Here is a 15,782-nt window from a genome sequence, read left to right on the forward strand (position 1 = left end):
ATTTTATAGATTAAAATGTTTGGAGTGCAAACTTAAAACGAATTCGCAACTAAAGGTTTGTTGGTGACACTTGAAATTTGGTGCTTGAGAAATATTTTTCAGGCCAATGCTCGGCTTGATGACGGTTAATATTTTGGTCAGCTTGCATAAATGGACAGGACTAGATAATGGTTCCTTGTACGCGTTCCAGTATGATCAGTTAGAGGCACGGCTCTATAAGATTATGCAAAATCTTTAAATGTATCTTTATTTGCCTTTTAGTGTGCATCTATTGGCCATTAAACAACTTTTAAAAACTTCTTTGAAATTCTTTTATACCTCTACTGTTTAAAACTGGGGTGCAGCTTTTTGCCAATTATTTGTTTTTTGCTCTTCTAGCAATTAGCTAAAGAAGACACAAAATGTACAATGAAGAGGTAATTTTCTTTGAAACATTAAAAATTGAAATGGTTTTCAAGATTAAATAGATATTAATTAAACAAAACACAAGTTTAGGGAAGGCCCATCATATCCAGAAGATGGTTTAATCGCTCATTAAGCCATTCTGTAACGGATGAATGTATCCCTTCAATCCATCGTGCTGGCATGCAGGCATATCCAGAACGACATCCCAATATGCTACCACAAACTGTCCCATAAATACGGCTTTGGCCACCAAGGAAGAGGACTTTCCTCAGCATCATTTCAAAATGTGGTTCTTTCTCCTCTAAACAAAAATAGGCTGCACTTATTACGCGGTCAAGTTCGTCCTTTTCCTCCCACGTCCGATCCTAAATATTAGCAATTAGAATGTTATTTATCAGGTGTTTTTCTAACTAACTGTAATTTATATTTGTACATTGGCTAATTCGTTGATATTTGTTTTCTCGCGATCAGGAAAAATATGAATGTCAGTAGTCTTATTAACATGGTCCATTTCACAACCCTAGTAAGAAAGAGTTCTGTTATCAATTATGTTCAACTTCGGTTAAAGATTAGTGGGTGTCAATATCTTTTTCTGGTCGTTTTTTAATTGTTCTTTTACCGAGTGTTTACTTACTCTTACAAATATAGATCTGTGTAACAGGTAAAAGTAAAATACCTGCAAAATTAAAGCTACCATCGAAGCCAAAAGTGAGGCAGATTTAACAACACGGTCATGGTTATGGGTTGTCCGGCAGACTCGTGTGGCATTCGACTGAACTTCGGAAAGGTTGTAAAACTGAGGAAGACCAGACATGATGGCCATAGGTAAAGCGTGTAGATCTTCACAAATGGCTTCGTTAAATAGCTGTGCTGTTTCGCGCGCTATACCGTGCGGATCTTGTAGGAATCGCTCTTGGGAAAGCAGCCGATTCACAACGCTAGACGTAATCAATGGTTCGGAATTAAGATCTTTAATGCCCTTCGTTGAATAGTCAAGTAAACAGCGAGCAAGTTCCAGTTCGTCCAAAACACCCGACCAGCGAAGGATGGAATCGAATATTAAAAGCTAGTCAAGACGAACAACTGTTAGGAATGCAGATTTGATTGAAATAAACATGTCTAACCGCAAAATCAGAAACACAAGTTGTTTTTCCACGCTGAAAGTGCGAACGGTGTTCGTCCTGGACGATGGTATGGTGATCTAGTCTACCATCACCATAATAGAAGTTGATTTCATCCGCCATCAGGTATTCAGTAGCAACTCCGAGCGTATCCCCAAGAACAGCACCATAGACGAGACCTTAAAAAATATAAATAAATAAAAATTGGAGAGAGGAAGTGGGTTAGGATACAAATAATTATTATTTCTGTAAAGTATATGACGCTACCAATTATCTTGTCTCTCAGATCATCTGGACTCCATTTTGTACCATGGGTAGGAAAAACTAGTGGCGTTTTGGCCCTACTAGCTGGTTTTGATGTTTGTGTCAATGTCTGGACATAGGACGCTACATTTTGAGTTCGGACATCATCATCCAACTGGGAACGAGCTACATTTGAGCGAATTCGGGGGAACTGGTTACGATTTCTAGAGCAGAGTACCTCAGGTGCATGTTTATGCAAATAAAACAATAATTCATTGCTATTATTACAAACTTCTTGAGGAGGATTTGTACACATGTTATTGTTGGCTACAAGTACACATAAATGTGGATTGAGGCCTAAGGAGCAAGGTATTGATCTCAGAAAATTGTGGGAAACATTCAATTTGGTTAATTTCTGAAGTTTTCCTATTCCTTTGGGTAGGCTTTGAAGTTGGTTATATGAAACATCTAGCATTTCAAGTTCTGGTAAAAGACACACCTCCTCTGGAAGGAAAACTAATCTATTCCCTCGTAAAAGTAATTCCTTCAGGTGGAACAGCAAGGCAATACTGGATGGAAGTTCTGCAAGAGAGTTGTAGGACAAATTTACATGAGTCAAATGTGGAATTCTAAGTGGTAAATTTGTGGATAAACTGCTAATGTTGTTGAAGGACCCATTGACTTGACGATACAAATTCACATTTTCCAATATTGACCAAGGCAAATCATTAAGGCATGCCTCGGTGTATTCTTGTCGAATGTGCTAAAAACAAGTTAAAAAATTCTCTAAGGTAATGAAATACTTTATGAAGTGATAGCCTATTGCCTTTAATAGTGAGCTACTAACATCTAGGTATAGTAGTAAATTACCTTAAGAAATTGGCTGTGTGTCACTTTCCGACTGAAATCCAGAATACGATTTTCCTGTATATCTTTCAGCCATTCTTCAGTTCCCTCATCTTTTTCGACCGGTGATGCGTTTCCTATTACATTTCCCATTCGACGCTTTGGAACTTTTACTTTTTCACAAATCACTGACACGTCAAACGTGTACGCCAACAGTTTTGAATGGTTCACTATTGGTTCACGTTTCGATACAGCGATGCATAAGTTCAATCGATTCTAAAAACGTAGTCTGCTACGGAGAAGTAAACATCACTTTTAAAAGGAGCAGTTATTTCACTGCAAAACTTGGACAAATTTTTCGATGAAAAATCCTGTGAGGTGGCAAGCAATCTTGCCTGAAATCAAACAAAAATTTCGAGAACAATTTGTTTTTCCAGAAAAAAAAGCTACACAATGGTTTCCAGGACACATGAACCGAGGTGACTCTAAAATCGATATGAAGCGTTTTGGCCTGATATATTATTCATATTAAATTACCTGAAACATTTACACATACAGGCATGAAACAGATGGAGGCAAAATTGAAATCTGTTGACTGTGTCCTAGAAGTTCATGATGCAAGAATACCCTTTTCTGGAAGAAACCCAAATCTTACCCGTAGCTTTGTGGCTGCAAAACCATACATCTTAGTATTAAACAAATCAGATTTAATCCCCTTGGAATATCAGCCAGCTATTTTATCCACCTTGAAGGCAAGAGAAAATATCCAGCATGTAGTATTCACAAATTCGAAACAAGACACATGTCCTGGACTCAGAGAAGTATTTTTTTGAGTTCTTTGCATTATTTTTTCCTTTGTTAGTTCATTTTGTCTGTTATAGGTTACAAGAAAAGCCACACAACTTATTACTGAGAGTGAAAGGTACAACAGACATGATGTTGTAGGATATAACCTGATGGCTTTTGGAGTTCCTAATGTTGGAAAATCGTCATTAATCAATGCCCTTCGAGGGGTTCACATGAGAAAACGCGGGTCTTTACAAGTAGCTCCCGAAGCAGGTCTAACCAAGAATGTTCATGAACGAATTCGAGTTTGTAATAGCCCAGCTGTCTATCTCTTTGATACACCTGGCATAATGAATCCGAAGATTTCCTCTATGGACATTGGAATGCGGCTTGCCTCGTGTGGTCTGTTAATAGTTTGACCTGAAGGATAAATGTTCGCCGTGAATATAAGTTTTCATTTCTCGTTATTTTAACAGCTTCATTTAAAGACCACCTTGTTGGTGAAGAGGTAGTTGTGGACTACTTATTATATTGGCTGAACAAAAACGACGAGTTTGGCTACGTTTCTTCACTAGGATTAGAAGCCCCTAACGATAACACCATGGAGGTTTTATTCCACATTGCTGTCCAAAGAAATCTACGGAAAAAAATTCGACAAGTTGAGGGTATTGTTTCTTTGTTTTTTCTTATTAATTTAAAGATGAACTAATCCTTGCTGGCTGTTTCTAGGCACCTATAAGGAGTACCCAGACTTCAAGAGTGCAGCACAGATATTTTTGATGCTTTTTCGGTCCACACAATTCGGTAAAATTTTGTTAGACAAAGATTTGATTGACAGGCCTTCCTTGCACTCGAATGCTCTTACTGATTTATGTGCATAGAATACGGAGAAATAAACTAGAACGTAAGATAATTTGTTTTTCTTTTAAGTACGAAAGGATAATAAAGTATCTTATTCTACTTTATCCTTATTTTTTTCGCTCACTTGTAATTTGTTTAAGAAGAACAATCGAATACAGATAGCTATGCCAAAACTATTACCTTACATACGTCGATCATTCGCTGAGAACAGATAGAATCATTCCCAGTCTAAATAGAAGGTGAGTTTCTTCGATGAAGCTGTCGCAATTCTTTCCGACTCATTGTCAAGCTACTAAAATCTATGACTGATAAACTCGGAATAGATGGCACTTTCGGATCAGAATTTCCGCCGCTGGACGACGACTGACCATTAGAAAGTGGCGTGGTAGATCTTGAATCCATAGAGTCCTTCACCTGGATTGTGACAGGTTTGCGTAGAAAAGGTCGGAAGGAAGGATTTTGGGCGAAACAAGGTTCAATTTCGAGAATTAAGCGATTAGCCCGGCGATATGAAGCGAACGCAGAGCCATCTCCTTCATCGCCTTCTTTTCCGTCAATCCGATTTACAATTTGTTTCCCTTCAGAACGAAAATTGCGGTAAGTGGATGCAACTTCGTATTTTGTTTTCTTTCGTCCGGGTGCCGGTTGAAGAGATTGTATGTAACTCGCTGGAATGTGACCAACGATTTTGTAGTATTCAAACAGGGCTCTTGCTAAATTTCTTCCTGCGCGCTGATCTACATTTCAAAATTGCATTCGAATTTTGAGTTTAAAAATTACCAACACGAGTTATTGAATTATTCTTCCTTACATCCTTCTTCGTCATAGAGGTGAATGTCGGTAGAGTTGGGTAACTGAAATCCCATCATTGATATAAAAAAGCTGTAGACGTTGACATGCTCTTTTACTGCGTGACTCAGATATCTAAAAACATAAATAAGTATAATCATACTCTCTTAAAAAAGATATCGGCCCCTTGTTTGCACGGTTTTGATGGCCAGAATAAATGGAAATACCTCCGTGCAGTGCCTGCTTTTAAGTTATCCTTGTTGTACATACAGTTTCCCATACAGAAATCTTCGACCGTCTGGGAATAGATTTTCCCGAAAAGTAAATGCCGCTCAAACCTTAAAAAGAGAAAGATTTTATTATTATTTCCTTTTTCTTAGCTTTAAACTATGTAAAGTAGGGATGAAGCATGAAATAGAACCCACCTCAGGAAATCATCGTAAGAATTTCCGTACAGAAAAGTACCCAACAAGGAATGATGAGCATGCAAATCCAAAATAAATTCCAAATTCGAATCCTTCAAATAATTTTTATCAAGAAATAAGATAGTAATTAATTGATATTAAGGATTAATGATACATACCGGTTGCTCATCCAAGTGTCGAATAGCATCCATCGCTGCCTTGACGGTGGGATGGAAAAATTCAGAATAATCATTCCAAACGCGATTTAAGTCTGCACCAACCATGGATGACCTACATTTCGAAGATTCGGGTACAACCAGACACGCGAATAAGAACCATATTTTTTTTTTAGACGGGGGGAGGGATCACAAATGCAGTACCTTTCGTTGCCGTTGAATACACCGTCCGGATTTATCATAGGAATGATTTTGAATTCGACAAATTCCCGAAGTGCTCTAGCAATAGGTTCAGAACTAACGAGGAAATCGATCAACCCTACAAACATTATTTTACAATGAGCTAAAAAAAAAAGCGCAATTCGATCGACACATTTCATTTATCTCACCTTGGCAAACATACGATGCCGGAGATTCTCCCGGATGAGAGCGACAAATAACAAAAACAGTTTTTTTCCTGGTAGGTTTGGCCTCTTCATCGCAATCTGTTGCTTGATTAGTGATTGTCAGTAAATCAACAGGTCGATTTTGCTGGTGAACGCAAGAGATAAACCGGTTTAACGTTTGCTCCTTTAAATTCCCTTGAATATCTTCTTTAGAAAAAAATGAAGGAAAACATAGTTGACTTACGATGCTGTTGCCAATAGTTTCACGATGGACGATAGATGAGAAATGTTCGTCAACCAAATCCAAATAGAATTGCAAACGAGAAAATGAGTATGGGTAGGTCAGGGCTAATTGATAGACATCCTCTTCAACGTCAAAGTTGAGCGCCAAGCTCAAGATATAGCGATTACCGTGGTGCGGAGACTGGTGATAAAAAACTTGCGTTGTCGGCATTCTCTCCCTACACACAAACGAGTTTTGCAACCAAATGGATTAAAACTTACAAGACTTTTGACTTCGGTGTACATTGTCTCATTTCTTACCAGTGAGGTCGAGTAATGGATTTAATTAGCGGGGTCAAACCAGCGCTGAGTAATGTAGATTCTCGGCTGAAGTTCACGATATTCAATATGACTCTCTAAAAGTAATTCAAACATCTCAAAATAAGTTTTAAAACTGGCTAAATAAATGTATGGGATGAGGGTATCACCTGATCGAGGCGGACATTGTCAATCGTGAAATTAAACCAAAATCGGTGGCGAGGATTGCAAGAATCTGAGCGAATGTACAGATCGTACTCAAACTCGCTTATGTAATCGACCCTACCAAGATTTCCTAAAATTATTATACATTCAAGAAGTCATACTTGTTAAGGGGGCGTTGTTTAACAGAAAACCTAATGTTTCAAAATATGCCTGTTTCAAATGAAGCGTCGAGGCAAAGGTGACCTTTCTTCGCTTTACCCGAATGACCGGGCGGTCTCATCACCATTCGCGTCACATTTCCGGTTCCGTCTTCTTCGTCACTCTCCTCACTTTCTGTGGGAGGAAAAACGGGTCGGTTGACGAAATAAAAGAAAATATCAAAATTTAATGTCTGGAAACTGCAAAACGAAATACTGTACAGAAAAGACTAATAAGTGCATGACCAGCTTTGGAGAACATGTTGGTATGTTCCAATGGATCGTACGGCAACATACATCCGGCCATGACGAATACTTTCTAGATACTATACGTGCATTCTGCTCAACATGTTACTCTAGTGCTAAGGAGACCTGCAGGGAGTTTCAACGACCATTTGTTTTATGCGCTTCCGAAAATACAAACCATCGTCCATAATATCCACGTATCACGAGTTGATGGATCAAGCGCCGTGGAGCAGTAAAACCCGTTTTCTCATGGCGCACACTGTTGACTTAAGAGGTCTCCATCACGTTCTTTAAGAGGCCGGCGGGGATAGTCAGTCACCCAACAGTTTATTTCTCCGGTACCGGTACATGGGTAGGATGTATTTTTTAAAACCCAAGAATCAATAGACGAGGGAACTGTACCTGTTCAAACCTTGTGCACGCCATCAATCAACCGGTAGGTACGAAACTAATGATATCCGGCCTTCCCTTGATGATGTGTTACGGCAAACAGAAAATGTACATAGACTTGCATAGCCATGGCACATATGCCCAAGTTCTCACATATAAAACAAATGGCAGAAGGGGTGCATTGCTGTAGGAGGTGGAGCCATAGAATGCGTTTCAACTAGCTATGGCCATTATGTACCTAAGGCTGACCGATCACCGAACACGGCAGTGCACTAATAATAGATACAGTGAGGAATGGTGAATAACAACTTACCTGCACGATTAGTAGCCATAACTGAACGACTGTTAATAATTTAGTACTTGGTGGGAGAAGAGGAAAACAGCTAATCAGTTTTTTTTTTCTTGACCAAACTAAGCCAAGGCTTCAGTTTTTGTGAAGACGGTCAGAGTAAGCAAACGGACGGTTGCCTAGGCGACATACAGCAAACAAAAAGAAAGGAAAAATTCACAATAAACTATTTACATGGCAACGTAAGTTGTTTGGGAAAGGCGTTTCTCTTCGTTTTGGAACTTAAAAGTTTTATTTTGAATATTAGCTTGATATGATCCAACTCCGAAGGTCAGACCGAGAGATGGAACACAAGTTCTTACAACTCCCTTTCCCTCCGACAGCTCCATAGCCAATTGAAAATAAAAGACGTTCACGATATTTTCACACCAAAAAAAGGAGGGGAGGGGGCAAAAAAAAGCGCACATTTCAACAAAGAGTGCTTTAAAAAAAGGCGAGGAAATATAAAGCAAGTGGTCAAGATTCTCAGTCTTTCACAGAAACTCTTGTGGGGGACCAACGCAATCGATTCTTACTTCCTCCAAACAATACTGTTGCAACGATACGCAGCGATGAGAAAAAAAAGGAGACAAGCCATGGAATTACTGAGAATATATACTTTAAAAAGAGAAAAAGTTCGAAAGCTGCTTTGTGAATTTTTTTTTTGTTTTTCTTTTCGTTCTTATTATTTTTTTTTTTTTTTGTTCTTTTTTCTTACTGCGGCCGAGGAATATACCTGGAGATTCCATTCAAAGCTGATTCTTTCCATTTCTTCTGGGCATGGGTGGATGTCTGCCCTTAAAAACAATGCGCTGGGGACTAGGATTTCCATCGGCGGATTTCTTTTCATTTAGTTGTCGTCATTCGATGTCTATCTTATTGAAGTTGGTGTTGATGGCGTACCGATTGTCCTTGATGTTGATTATCTGCTCTGCTTCGGCTCCTCTGTCCTCCTCCATGTTGTCCTCGGCCTTTCCGAGTCGTCGAGGCTGTTGTGGGGGTCGAAGTCGTCGTCGTAGTTGTGCTTGTCTTTTCTCGCATTTGCTTACCCCTTCGTTGGCGGTCTGTTGAGCGCCAATCGATTAGTAATCCGACATGAATTGAAATTCTTTCTTTGTATTTACCGTTGCCCTGGATAACAGATGACGCCGTCTCAGAAGCGAAAACAGCTTTAGGATCGGAGCAGTTGAATTGTTTGAAAGCTTTGACCGCACCGCGAATAGCCTATAAAAACGAATTGTTTGAATTTTAAAAACCGGTTCTCTTGTTATCGAAAAACTCGTTGTTTGCTCCCCTGTTCGGGTTTCTAACGTACTTTGGATCTTTTTGTCCATGGAAGAATGAGAGTGGGTACCAGTTGGCCGTTACGCTGGACGCCCATAACCAGGAAACGATCGCCTCCATTGCTTCCGCCAGCCGCCGTCCGGCTGAGTGCTACCGTATTGAAGTGATCAGTGCAGCAGTCATCACCAAGTTCCATGATGAGATTGGGGCGTTGGTTGCGGCGCCATTCCTCGCGCATTTCAGACGACATTTTCAACATTTTTGATTTTTTACCGCTGACTTTATTGCGTCGTACTCGTCGAAGTTTGGTCCGGGCAACTAAAAATTTAAAGCACAACTGTCAAGTTTAGTTCATTTGTTCACAATATGTCGACAACTCACCGAAATCGGCGCGACAGTAATTGTCCATGATATTTTCATAGGTATCAACTTCTTCGCAGGCTTGGCAATCACTTGCTGTAATGAGATTTACAAAAACAAAACCAGAAATCAAAAGAATGAAAATCTAAAGCACGAAAAGGTAATTTTTTTTTTTTTTTCTAACAAAAACACTGCTGCCAAAGCGCAGACGAATCAAGGCTAAAGTTTCATAGTCGAGAGACACACAAAGAGCGAGAAAAAAGTGTAGGTTGTTGTCCGTTGATAATATGCAAACGAGACTGGGAGCAGCCCAGCCATCAGGATCTCCTTCATTTGCATTTGGATAGCCAGAGGGCAAAACGTGAACAAACACCACGTATATGAAACGCTTAATAACAAAAAGGATGCCAAGCTCTCTTCCTCCATGATTCTCTCTTTCTTTTGTTGTGCTTTCAAAACCATGTTTCAACTGCAAAATGATATAATAACACACTGTTTTGTGTAATCATCGTGGTTTTTTTGTTGTTGGCTCGCAACAACAAGGCTCCACCCCTCTTCGTAATGAGAAATATAATGGAAAGATGGTTGGTAGGAGAGAGGAATTAGACACATAAGTGACGGATCGATTTACTATTCGGTGGGTCACGTAACACGTCACTGATAAGGCAATCCAAGGCAGGCTAGTTTGGAGGGAAAGAATACAAGAAGAAACTAACTAGCTTAAGGGCTCCCCACCCACCCCCAGTAAACCGTCCTCGAATATTCAATTCGACAGTCTGCTCACGTTGGCTTGTCTCATACCAGAAGAAACAACTAAACTAACAGACTACGCTAGTCAAAAAGAAGGAAAGAAACATTCACACACAAAAAACCATCTGCATTCTCCTGTGAACCAACCCTTCCTTCGGTGTAATTCCGGAATGACTCCCGAGTAAAAAAAAAAAAAAAAAAAGTAAATGTTGAGGTTTTCGGGGTCATGTTTACGAGTTGTGTGCTTGCTAGGTTGGGGACACAGACAGCATCCCGTGCGATCGCCTATCAGGTGGAGCAGTAGGGGGGCGTCTGGGAGCTGTCAGACACGTTGAAGCATATACACATACACACCCAGGCCCACTACACCAGTCAAGGAACCCTGACAAACGACAGTTAGCCAAGGTTTCTGTTTTCCTCTTTTTATCTTTTGTTATGGGTTATGCTACCCGCATGAATTTTTCTTTTCGAAACTGTTTCCGTGCAGCCGTAAGGTTCGCCTCGTCCCTTCTCTTTTTTTTCCAGTTTTCAATACATTCAGTAACACGAATAGTATAGAAGAGCTGATATGCGTACCTTGGGATGAGGAGCCAGTTGAGAGTGGCCCAATGCACATGTCGTTATCCAGCGGGAATTTGTCGCATCGGAGCATATCTGGCCATGGATAGCCGTAAGTCTTCATGCGGCCCTCGCAGCCATGTCGAACGCGTTCGCAGAGTCCCCGACAGGGATAGATGGGCCGATCAAGACACACGGGACTAGGGTGGGACAGAAAATGCGTTGTAGTCAACACGGGGGTTATAACTTACAAAGTAATGGGAGATGTGCCAACGATACCTGAAGAGAGAGCAAAGAAAGAGTTGAGTGTCGGCATGACAGCGGACATTGAGAAGTGGGACCCATGAGGCCGCCTGTTGGATGACTTCGGCCATTGAATCGTGATCCAGTAGATTAGGCAATCGCATTTTGGAATAACGAATGCCATGACAAAGAGACAAGTTGCGCGGAATATCCAGGCAGGTAGGTTGGGCAGCTCGGCCACCACCCACACCCCAGTCGGGAAAGAAAGTGTCACCTCCAGCACCTCCGCCACCGATGACGCCTCCGATGCTGCTCAATGATGAGCCGTTGCCATAGCAACCATTGACAAAGACGTAGAACAGGATACACACTGGCAACCAACTGGCCATTGCGAATAATAACAAGAGAACAAGTCGTCGGATTCAACACAAAAACACCTTGGGGCTTCAACCAATTTTGCACCGTCCGCTTCGTACGTAACTACCCCACAACGTTTGAATCACAGGCGGCTGATGTATGAGATCGAAGGCGGTCCCGCATCTAGCAGTGCTGGAGCGCGTAACAACGTCGAAATGCCATCCAGGCGGCAATGTCGGTTGAGCTATTACACACTACTGCAGCTGCTGCCGTTCGTTTTCCTTCTTTAGTTTATTTTTGCATAGGCAAAGCTCCTTTGTTTTCCGGCCACTCGTAGGTGGGGCACCACGGATTAGCTCAAACGGAAGCTGAGTGCTGTGTTGAATAGCCGGAAGAGAGCAGCTCTAAATGACGCGCAGACGATGGATCCACACCAAACGGATGCAACAATCACGGGCTCGGCATCTGCGATAGTTCCTGATGGTAAGAAACGGATCGTGAGAAGATCGTGTCCTTCTGCAACCCCGTCTGGAATGGAACTGAGCCAGTCATGAGCTGAGCAGCTGACATTTGAGAGGAGCGGATGAGACGGAGAAACTCTCCTCCTCCCCTTCTCTTTCCCTTCCTCTCCTCTTCTCTCCCTTCCCCTTTCATCCTCTCTCTCTCTCTCTCTGTCTCTCTCTCTCTCTCTCTTTTTCGTTTTCCCTCCCTCGCTCACACAGTCTCTCTGACTTTCTTGTTGGGCAAACATTTCATTCTATTGATATATACAGCTGACTTGTATATACTAAAAGGGGCATGTCTGTATATGTTGCTGATGGTTTGCTCCCACCTGGATAGCACCAAAGCTCCAGAATTGGACGGCAGCGGAGCGCGCGAATTAAATTGCCCAGGTGGCGTGTTGCATCCCCCCTCCTGGTAATCTTTCTTCTTCATCATTGTCCACACAATAGAAAATGCCAAACTCTTTGTAATGTCCCCTATTTGTTACTTTGTTAGTTATAAAATTTGAGTAATATAGTATACCTTTTTTGATCAACTGGAATTGAAATGGATTTCTCCGCATTCGTTTGTACACACAAAATGTTGGCGGAGATCAAAAGACTTGCTCCACCTTGTCAAAACGATTCTTTCTACTTCACAGGAAAATAAAAGACCCGACTTCTGACCTGAAAAATAGAACAAAGAACATTGTGAATATGAAATCTCCCGATTAGTTCCGGACAACAGCCGAGCATGTATAAATTGCATGAACAGAGGATTTTAGAGGCAAAGTGTTAATTGTCTTGACCTCCCATTGTGTGGACGGGCAATGGGCGCAGACTGACAGCACGTGGCTTTTTTTTTGTTGTCATTTTTCATTTTGTGGACCAACACAAAGTTGCTTTGAATGATGAGCACAAAAAAATATATATAAATAAAAGGAAAGAGTTGAAGAAGAACCATGACGATGGCAGATCAAAAGGCCAAAAACGTACATTAACAATAGCGAGGAACATTATTTTTCTTTTGGCAAAGTCAAACGGGCCATCCAAGACATGCCCTCGAGACTTGAAGATATCTAGAAAAAGACCTGACACATCGTTAAGCTTGATCGACCAAAGGTCTCCAAGAGAGATAAAACACCCCCCTTTTGAATAATGAAAAGAAAGGAACGTTTTGGCTCTGACTTCCTAGAAGAAGCTGTGAAATATTTTTGTATGCAGCTGTCACATTCAATAAAGTGTCTTCATCCATCTTCTGATAGAATTACCATGGGTAATCAAACAAGTAATTGCAAGAGACGGCCAACAAAGAGGAGGAGGGATAACGGGGGCTGCAGGTGGATCAGCGCTTCTAATCCCACAAGAGGGTTGTCAAGTTGCGGGATCCAGCGATGTGTCTATACTAATTATCGGAAGGTATTCTAAATCCGTTTAACCGCAAATCACTTCCCATACACTGAAGCTGTGAAAGAAAAATGTAGTTAACACATTTACTTGTTTGTGGATTTTGTCACCTTGTTAACCCGATCACATCGATAGTTCAATACCGGTTTTAGTTTTTTTGCTTCAACATAACCAGACTGTCTTAATAATGTACACACATTGTAAGAAACTGAAAATAAATTTACCGCTAATTAGTCGTTAAAGTAGCTTTAGGAACACAGTTTGTCGCACTGAAAGAAGAAGAAGAAAAAAATGAAGAAGGTTACATTAGCTTTATCTTCGAGCTAAGCACGTTATCAGTAGTTGTGCTATTCGGTGTAACGGTGACATTGACAAATACGAACCACACACTGCTGCTAAAAATGCCGTAAAGAATGGCCATTTTAACGCATAAATTGCGTCTCTTGGCTCATCACCGACCCCATGAATAATCAGTTCAATATTCTCCTCACGTTCAAGCGATTGATGCTGGGGACGACTGGAAATAGATCGCACAACGCCATATACGAAAGGGTTTTTTTTTTTTTTGCCTGTGGCTCTTGTCTTTCCATTAGCGGCAACGAAAAAGGATACTAAAACGAAATGGGATGCGCTGCAAGAGCCGGTTCGTCAGCTACGCTAACTGCTTTTTTCTAGAACGGAGGTTGCTGAAATTCAAAGAAGCACTAGATCTGTAATGCTAAGTCAACGAAAACACGACGTTTTCCACTTTAATGAAACAAGCCAGTTTGCGTTAGTACTTCGTGTTTTTATATAGTAGTAATTCACGCCAGGTTGTTGGTTAGCAATGTTAACACTTCCACCCTCATGTAGGACAAATCCTATTTCGCTGCAACCCGTTTAACCGCAAGAAAAAGGTTTGCACCAAAAATGGAGTGCTTTATTTAGCGTTGCTTAACCGAAAAGTAAAACAAAAATTATGTCCAGCCATAAAGTTGGTCATTGCAAGCCGAAAGTCTAGCTTGCTTGACTCTTGGTAAAGAAATTCACAGCTTGGGGCGAACGATATGCAGCCACGATGAAATCATTTTCCTGGGATGGATACAAAAGCTAACGGATTTTCTTTTGCGACCTTTTGTTTGCTGCTTATTACTTTGGGCATCCAGGTATTACTGTGATATACGGCGATTCGACAGTTTGTTGGTCTCAGTTCCCGGCATGGGAAATAACACAAACTGATGGTTTTCTATTCCCAGGAACTTGAACTTGGGTGGCAGTGAGGAGGGAACGAGACGATTCTCGCAGCAAAAAATAAGGATTTTGTGTGATAAAAATAAAAAAAGACCTCAAGGAATTTCGCACGTCAACGCGAATTTTACAGAAGATGCGTTTATCTGAGCGCCGTTTCTATCTCTTTTGATAGACCGACCGAGCGACCGACTACCATTCGTGGACCATTTTCAAAGTAAAATCAAGTGAAACAATCGCCCTCTTTTCTTTTTGTTGTTCGTTTTTTCCCCCCTGGAAATTTACGGACCCTCTCACTAAATTATTCTTCGCGAGCAAGACGGCAAAATAAAAATTCAATTTGAAGATAATACTCGAAACGGGAATTCGTTTAGAAGCACTCTTTCAGCAGGCAAGATTTGGAAAGAAGACAAAAAGAAAGCTGATGAGAAGATTCAGGTTGCTCGTGCACGACCTTTTGACGTTTCGCCAAGAGGAAGTCGATTCAAGGCTCTGGAAAACGTTGAAAGGCATATAATGAATTTACCAAAGTCAAATGTAAACAAGTCATTCATGGCCCACATTGAATTCAGACTAAGTCACATAGGGTATGGACTGAATACGAACCCAGTGACAGGAAACGGCAATAAATTTGAAGTAGGGTGGATTATGGAATACATTGAAGCTTTTAGTTTACTTCTGACGAATGCCAACCGTCGCCAAGAGACCAGTTGAATTTAAACTTAGATAAACCAAAGTCAAAAGAGATTCTATATTCTGTCTTTAAAAGGCTTGCCGCAAATACTTTTCGCTCCAGAAGGATGGAAAAATGAAAGCAGACATTTTTATAAAACATAGTTTTCTGAGTAATCCACAGGATTCGGTTAAGACATCGGGAATCTAAGGCATTCCAGGAATACCAAGTTCTGCTCAAAAATGATAAGCATACTTCGAGTTGGCTTCTGAATATGACCTCGACGAAATCCAGGTGAGAAACTAGTCAAGTAGCACAATGCAACGGCTGTAGTAAGTTTGTGTGACTTTATTTATTACGACGTGAAGCACTCAGGGCACTTTAAAACGCCAGCGGGAGGTCAACGATAGTCATCGTCTGCTTCAGTTTTCTGGTTTTTATCAAGAACTTAAGGCTTTTAGACAGCAACTAAAAACAACAGAAAAGGAACTTCGATTTTACTAGACGAATATCGAGGATAGGAAATCTTATTATCTCAACTTAATCCTACATTTTCTT

General features: G+C 40.8%; 4 protein-coding genes across 5 annotated transcripts; 1 reads left to right on the forward strand and 3 right to left on the reverse strand.

The window, feature by feature from the left end:
* Positions 1-230: 230 nt before the first annotated feature.
* Positions 231-2,858, reverse strand: LOC116919461. The gene is made up of 6 exons (XM_045170414.1): positions 2,640-2,858; positions 1,794-2,532; positions 1,530-1,705; positions 1,082-1,471; positions 839-925; positions 231-770 (listed from the first exon to the last, which is right to left on the reverse strand). The coding sequence occupies exons 1-6, from the start codon at positions 2,766-2,768 to the stop codon at positions 492-494; spliced, it is 1,800 nt and encodes a 599-aa protein (XP_045026349.1). The 5' UTR covers positions 2,769-2,858; the 3' UTR covers positions 231-491.
* Positions 2,859-2,891: 33 nt separating this feature from the next.
* On the forward strand, positions 2,892-4,314 carry LOC116919466 (mitochondrial GTPase 1). The gene is made up of 5 exons (XM_032925464.2): positions 2,892-3,094; positions 3,174-3,436; positions 3,497-3,803; positions 3,878-4,066; positions 4,131-4,314. Exons 1-5 carry the CDS (start codon positions 2,977-2,979, stop codon positions 4,280-4,282), a joined length of 1,029 nt encoding a protein of 342 aa, XP_032781355.1. The 5' UTR covers positions 2,892-2,976; the 3' UTR covers positions 4,283-4,314.
* A 55-nt stretch (positions 4,315-4,369) lies between these two features.
* On the reverse strand, positions 4,370-8,004 carry LOC116919460 (cytosolic carboxypeptidase 6). 2 transcript variants are annotated; one of them, XM_045170413.1, is made up of 12 exons: positions 7,869-8,004; positions 6,933-7,055; positions 6,728-6,852; positions 6,561-6,655; positions 6,262-6,478; positions 6,021-6,162; positions 5,836-5,950; positions 5,635-5,746; positions 5,477-5,568; positions 5,279-5,389; positions 5,074-5,186; positions 4,370-4,999 (listed from the first exon to the last, which is right to left on the reverse strand). In XM_045170413.1, exons 1-12 carry the CDS (start codon positions 7,885-7,887, stop codon positions 4,491-4,493), a joined length of 1,773 nt encoding a protein of 590 aa, XP_045026348.1. In that variant the 5' UTR covers positions 7,888-8,004; the 3' UTR covers positions 4,370-4,490. The 2 variants fall into 2 exon arrangements, with proteins under 2 accessions (XP_045026348.1, XP_045026347.1); XM_045170412.1 differs by having other exon boundaries at positions 7,166-7,964.
* A 109-nt stretch (positions 8,005-8,113) lies between these two features.
* Positions 8,114-12,214, reverse strand: LOC116919465 (secreted frizzled-related protein 5). Its single transcript, XM_032925463.2, has 6 exons — positions 11,115-12,214; positions 10,854-11,035; positions 9,549-9,623; positions 9,199-9,485; positions 9,008-9,107; positions 8,114-8,947 (listed from the first exon to the last, which is right to left on the reverse strand). The coding sequence occupies exons 1-6, from the start codon at positions 11,465-11,467 to the stop codon at positions 8,760-8,762; spliced, it is 1,185 nt and encodes a 394-aa protein (XP_032781354.1). The 5' UTR covers positions 11,468-12,214; the 3' UTR covers positions 8,114-8,759.
* Between the last annotated feature and the right edge of the window lie 3,568 nt (positions 12,215-15,782).

The sequence above is a fragment of the Daphnia magna genome, linkage group LG3, assembly GCF_020631705.1.
Source record: "Daphnia magna isolate NIES linkage group LG3, ASM2063170v1.1, whole genome shotgun sequence".
Taxonomy (NCBI): Eukaryota; Metazoa; Arthropoda; class Branchiopoda; order Diplostraca; family Daphniidae; genus Daphnia; species Daphnia magna.